This window comes from Trachymyrmex cornetzi, unplaced genomic scaffold (assembly GCF_001594075.2).
Source record: "Trachymyrmex cornetzi isolate Tcor2-1 unplaced genomic scaffold, Tcor1.1 scaffold363, whole genome shotgun sequence".
Taxonomy (NCBI): domain Eukaryota; kingdom Metazoa; phylum Arthropoda; class Insecta; order Hymenoptera; family Formicidae; genus Trachymyrmex; species Trachymyrmex cornetzi.
This window is the reverse complement of record NW_017298354.1, coordinates 285,985-292,721: the sequence shown is the minus strand read 5'-3', so window position 1 is coordinate 292,721 and position 6,737 is coordinate 285,985. Positions and strand designations below refer to the sequence as shown.

At 32.3% G+C, this 6,737-nt stretch overlaps 1 protein-coding gene across 1 annotated transcript; it reads left to right on the top strand.

Moving 5' to 3' along the window:
- The first annotated feature begins 2,252 nt into the window (after nt 1-2,252).
- On the top strand, nt 2,253-3,224 carry LOC108763525 (mitochondrial import inner membrane translocase subunit Tim13). Its single transcript, XM_018511229.1, has 3 exons — nt 2,253-2,500; nt 2,578-2,646; nt 2,921-3,224. The coding sequence occupies exons 1-3, from the start codon at nt 2,396-2,398 to the stop codon at nt 3,017-3,019; spliced, it is 273 nt and encodes a 90-aa protein (XP_018366731.1). The 5' UTR covers nt 2,253-2,395; the 3' UTR covers nt 3,020-3,224.
- Nucleotides 3,225-6,737: the final 3,513 nt, after the last annotated feature.

Below are 6,737 nucleotides of genomic sequence, written 5' to 3'. Positions count from 1 at the left end.
ATATATATATATATATATCATATAATTATATATACGTATATATATCATATATAATTATATATAAAACATTTTTTCCTGGGAATTTTCCTGTAAACAACATGAGGTTCAATTCTGCGTTACTCATTTTTGTATACTTCAAAATTTTTATTTCTTTTTTTTAATTTGGAGTTCTTGTATTTTTTTTCAAAACTCCATACTTACAACTAAAAAAAAATTTTAAAGTCATTTTTTATATGCATTTATTATAAACAGTTACACTGTTTAATCAAATGCTACTTTTATCCAACTTATGATTTTTTATGACCGATTGCTGCCAACCGAAGGTTGGCGAAAAACGGAGGGAGTATGCGTTTTTTATGATTTCTTCGGTAATTACATTATATTACAGTTTATTACTTTTCAAAATGAAGTTTAAATATTTGTTTTCTACAAAGTATGTTCGTAAATTTTTAAAGATTTTGTAATAATTTTAAATAGATCAAAAATGAACGAATTTAAGATACTTGCAATTGTAGGGATGAGGCACTGAACTTGGGCATAATAATAAGAGATACATGAGAAAATGTTGAAATAAAACAATCCCAGAACGGTCACGAAAAAGTGAAAGTTGTACTCTCCTTTGAAAATATAAAATAATACAAAACGCGATTTTACATAAGAATCAATCCTAGAAGTACAATTTACATTGGCGCAATATACATATATATTACTCCTATAGCACAAAAGTTGCAGCAACAATGCATGTTGCAGCAATATTGCAGCGTTATTGCAGCGATATTGCTGCAAATTCTGTACTGTATACTAATATAGATTTTCGTATGTAATGCAGATTCACAAGTATTGTAGACTCTATATATTATGTGCGTGTGGATAAACAATAATTCATTCACGAGTGATATATATTGCTCCCTGAACTCACCCGACTCATTTGAATCATGACTTTTACCACTAGATTTCTGTAGTATTTCTTGTAATTTGCGAAGAAACATTATCGTCTTCCTTTGTATTTGATCTTCCAATTTCTTACATGTCTACAAAGATAAGAAACGCGTAAGTGCTTTCCGTTTTACCCATAAGATACGCATCATTAATTAACATTTGATCAATAACAAATATAACAATGATGCATTATTATGTGTTAATCCGGGAGAGAATAGGAGCGTCCTGGTCATTTTGACCGAAATATATTTTCGCACATATATGTGTTATAACTAGAATACATATATGATTATAATTACTATAAGTAATAATTAATAAGAAAATGAGACTACAAACACTAATTACACTAACGTGAGTTTACGTACTATTGCATACCAGGACGGACGTGTTCCAGCTCGGTTTGGGTGTTGCATTATCCCTAATTTTTTGTCATGCTGCCGAGCTTTTTCGTGATTGTTTCTTTTTTTTTATTTGTTACCTGCATTTTCGAACTAGTTTATGGCCAAATTGCGGCCGGTTGCGAGAGCCAATAAAAGAAAAAAAAGAAGACTAATGTAAGTGCGCGTGTTACGGTCTTTTAGACCGACTGTTACAAACATCAAATTTTCGGCTCTAATTTACGGCTCTTTACAGCTCTTTATGGCAGTTTTGAACACTTCTTAAAACTCCTTAATGCCTAAATACCTGCTCGATTGAAATAGATATAAGCGTGTTTACGTCAGCTATTTTCGCATACTATACGAAAAAACATTAACAAACTTTTACGTAAAGGTAAAAATATAATAGTGCCAATAAATTGAAAGATATAAATAGAAGACGGAAGAGTACGGCAAAATGACCGGTACGCGATCACTCCTGGGTTAGAAATACGTCAATATTATATAATTATGTATGTTTATCATTACCTTTCTAGTTTTCAACTTAGTTTTCGCTTTTCTCGCCATTTTTTTTCTCTCTATTATCGGCTCTAATTTACGGCTCTTTACAGCTCTTTACGGTAGTTTCAAACACTTCTTAAAACTCCTTAATGCCTAAATTTTTAAGATGGCGAATCAAGTATAAGGGCCGATGTACAACATTCGCGCAATATTTCGTGATTGGTTGTCCAGTTACGAGTCCGTTTACCAATCGCTTTTGAAAATTCATGAAAGATGACAATTCCGTATAAACGAGAACTTCAACTGGTGCTTTCCATTTGATGACACAGGTCGACACAAGTGTCGTTCTATCTTTGTCACTCTCCAGATGTCAACAAGGATAGAACGACACTTGTGTCGACTTGTGTCATCAAATGGAAAACACCCAACGTTGTTTCACGTGGTCTCGTTTACGCGACCGGCGAGAGGCGAGGTTAGGTTAGACGCGTTTCGCGACATCGATCCCCCGTGGATAATTGATTGAATTTTGCAAACTTTGATTTTATCACCCGTAAATATAATCCGAAAATTTTGAGAGAATGGACTCGTTGGCGACGGGGAACTTGACCGGTTTGCAGCGGGACGAGCTGATGCAACAAGTGAAGCAACAAATAGCGGTTGCTAATGCCCAGGAATTGCTCACGGTATCGTTATACAACATCTTTTCCCGACAGCGCATCTCAACTGACTGAAAGTTACACGGTTTTACACATATTTGCAGAAAATGACGGAAAAATGCTTCAAAAAATGTATAGGCAAGCCGGGCACCTCGCTGGACAGCTCGGAACAGGTAAATTTTCCCTACACTGAATCTAACCTTAAAGAGTTGCCTCAAAAACGCCCGAGGTAATAAACCTGTTTATTAAATCCCATGGTTTTCTAAGACTATCATTAAATTAACTAGAAAATTTTTAAATGAAAAATATTCCATGCTTATACAATCGTTTTGAAATTTGTGTTGTACCGGATGATTTTTTATTAACTCCTCGTTAATTTTGTTATTGTAATCTATTTGAATTGATTCCCCGTTTTCTGATTTAATTGATTCAATGATTTGTTTACAGAAATGTGTAGCAATGTGCATGGATCGATACATGGACTCATTCAATCTTGTATCAAAAACGTATAGCGAACGACTTCAAAGAGAACGCAACAGAATGTAAATACTGGAATTTATGGAAATATATTGTTACTTGTTATATACACTGTAATTTAATGACACCATTGCAGTGTCATATACTGTCTGTTAGTTATAGAAATATATTTGTACATTGCCAGGTAAAAGGTACATTATCATATCACTACTAGTTTTCTCTCAAGGCATTTAATACGATGCATTATTGTAAATAACGTATGATACTATTAAAGTGCAGCATATAACATGGCGTCATTGAAAGTATGCTCACTTATTCATTACGATTTTTACATTTTTCTATGTAGTAAATATACAAGTTAAGTGCCTTAAAAGGATCTTAAAGTTGTCTGTGTTTTACCGATTACTTTTCAAATAAGTATTTTTCTAAATACCTTTACAGATTTAAAAATCTTTTTTCACAGTTAAAGCATAAACGACAATAAAATAGTCCACTTTATGGTAAAAATAGAAAAAAGTTGAAAAATATAATTTTTTGTTGGCTTCTGACATCAACTTGTAACAAGATTTGCTTTATAAGAGTTTTGTATAAAACAAAATTAGAAAATTTGTAGTGCGTAGTGTTTCAACATTGAGAATGACCCAATAGGAGTCGAAACGTTTGTTAATAAACTTATGTTATTGTAGTTGTTCTAGCATTAAGATCCAGCTTGGCTTGTAGCCCTTGTTTTTATTGTTAATAATTTTTAGATTCAATAACTTATCTGAAAAATTATTGTTCAAAAACACATTGTTACGAATATTTAAGTAATCCCAGAAATATTAATTTTTAAAAAGTTCCCAAATTTTTGGCTTTACGCAATCTAGAGTGTGGTGGAAGTTTGATGGAAACAAAATAGAAAGTTTTAGCGAATTCACCGAGCAACAAAGAACAAACCTCTTTATTGAGGTTGCAAATTACACAAAGGGACTGGAAACATACTATATTTTTACAGAAATATAGTGATGGAAAAGAAATTAGCGACAATTGCAAAAGAGAAAATTCTTTATAAAATAAATAACATATACACATGAATACACATATTATTACATTATAGTTGAAAATCATAAATAAGTAATATAAGTGTCTCGTAAAACCCACAATGCCACAGTACTTCTTTTTTTATTATTATTTGCATTCTTTATAATTATTTCATATACACTAAAAGGCACGGTATTAGCTACCAATGTTTCAACGTGGTTACAAAATAATTATCTGCAATCGTGTAAAGGAGTATCGTAAAGCAGGTTGTTTTGTTACTATCAATGCCTCATTCATGAAGTTTCAAACTGTGAATTATGAATAACTACGACTATGTGGCTATCTATTCTTCTCTCTTGAAAATATCGAGACTGCCTCTCCATAAAATTTATGCATTTAAACTGTATGTTATATATGTACATACATTTTTCATAATAAAATTATTACTTGATTTAACATACAATCAACTTCGGATATGTTTCTCTCACAAAAGTTGCGTCAAACAATGATCAAAAAGAAGATATCGTTTATCCCCGGATAAATACATTCAAAAACATTACGAGTCAAACAGTTGACAATACATCTCGATGAATATTCTTTGAAGAGACAATCTATAAGTTTTACATATGCCTTCTTTAAATATATCTACAATACAACATGCGAAGAAAAAAATCAAATGACACGTAAGCGTGATATAGTCCCAAAATTACGATTAAACGAGACTCGCCTGAGAAGAAATATATCTCGCAATCACCATGTGCGATCAATTCCCATTGAAAGCGAAACTTTCTACCACTCCCAAAGATCGAGTAAAACCTGTAGCCGCGGCGGATACAAAAAACGCTTCTTAAATTATAGTCTTACAGTCTATGATGAGAGATATACTTATTCTGTAAACATGCGTGCTAATGGTAACGACATAACAAAAATATCGGCTTTAGTATGTAACATTGGAATGTATCTATCTCTCGTCTAGATTCTACAGAGTGTAGGAATGTTCAAATGCAGTCCTGAATCCTGTCGTCAAGATTGCCATGTCGATAATAGAATGTAACCACGCTGATTGATCAGGAACACACCTGCTTTTTTTTTCTTTTCTTTTCATCGGTTTTTTTAAATACACATCAGGATAAACGGTAGTTCGAACTAAGCGATTCCGTTACCGCGAACGTAATGTTGAGACGAAGGGACTCGTACTATGCAAGGCGCTTTTGAGGTCTGTATAAAATTATTTTTATCTCTTTATCTCACTATCACTTACATATTAATTATGTATGATATACCAGATTAATACAAAAATAATGTCGGTTTTTTACTTTACTGATTCGATTCAAACAACAAATAACTATTAATTGATCAAAGCCTGTTGATTAATTAGTTCCTGTGTAATCTCTTGAGTGGTTAATAGATCCGCTTCAAAAAATAATTACTTGCAAGGTCATTGTCAATGAATGCAGGTTGTCTTCAAGACTGTCGCCTTCATTACGAATTTTTTTAATCATACTGTCCGTTCACTTTCTGACTGAATACTTCATTAATTCTTCGATTCGTTTACTCTATTTTAAAACCTAGTTTGAATTTATATTTAAAAAATTTGGAATTGCTTCTTTTTCATATTTAATAATAATTATAATAATTGATCACAAAGTCAACATTGAAAACAAAATTACTAGTATAATTAATAGAGCGGAATCTGCGCTTGAAAATGATGCTATCAACACAATTGAACATGTCCTTATTACAGAATATATATATATATATATACACACATAGAGTCCCAAAGTTTAAAAACCGACATTATTTTTACATCAACCTAATATTATTATATGCGTTAAACATATGTATAATAGTACAAAGATTAGCTTGTAAAGATGAAAAATAAACTGTGTGCGTGTGAAATGAAAATTGATTAACTTGACAATCATCTAATTTAATTGATAGAAACTTTTATTATTCATTTTAGTGTTTTTACGAGAGTCGTTTGAAAAGTTCTGAGCCTAACATAGAAACAAGTATTTTTTCGATCAAATTCAATTTTATTTTTCAACACAGTCTCCTTTTACACTTTTCCCAATGATGCTCCTTCCCCTTTAACACAGTTGTTGGTCGTCCCGAACGCTCATCAGCCAAATTGGTACGATCACGTTTAAATTCAGTTGCCCATCTTTTCACGGTGGCAAATGATGGAACAGAGTTCTCGTAAACAACGTCCAACTCTACTTTAATTTACGCAGGCGTATATTGCCTCTCAAATGCAAAAACTTATAGCGTATTCGATTTACTGACTCGATCCGACTCCGAGTCAGTAGTCTGTTCTGTTTAACTACAAAAGAAGAGCTAAATTGTGTAAGAAATGCAGCTAAAAAGAACAGACTGTTGACTCAGAGTCGGGTCGAGTCAGTAATCGAATACGCTATTAATCACGGCATGATATTCAATTTTTTCCATTTTTATAAAAACACTGACATTGACTTGCACAAATGACTCAAACAACTGAGCGTCCAAAATGGCTACAATTTTCACAGGTATCTTTTAAAGCATGTATGATTATAGTACCAGAATGGTTTTGATGAGTAACGTCATCTTCACATGTTGAGGCTTAAAACTTTTCAAATAACCCTCGTATTATTTTCCTACGCCTAACGATATTTTCTATTGCAATGAGACTCGATTGAAATTTATAACTGGATTTACTGTTTACCTTACTATGTAATTTGTCCCTTCCTCTCACATTATGCACATTGTTGCTATCAAAATAAATATTTAT

Excerpts from the sequence above, each read along its gene's own strand:
- LOC108763525 (XM_018511229.1), top strand. The coding sequence starts at position 2,396 with ATGGACTCGTTGGCGACGGGGAACTTGACCGGTTTGCAGCGGGACGAG. Across the intron at positions 2,501-2,577 it reads ATGCCCAGGAATTGCTCACG|AAAATGACGGAAAAATGCTT; the intron begins GTATCGTTATAC and ends ACATATTTGCAG. Across the intron at positions 2,647-2,920 it reads CGCTGGACAGCTCGGAACAG|AAATGTGTAGCAATGTGCAT; the intron begins GTAAATTTTCCC and ends ATTTGTTTACAG.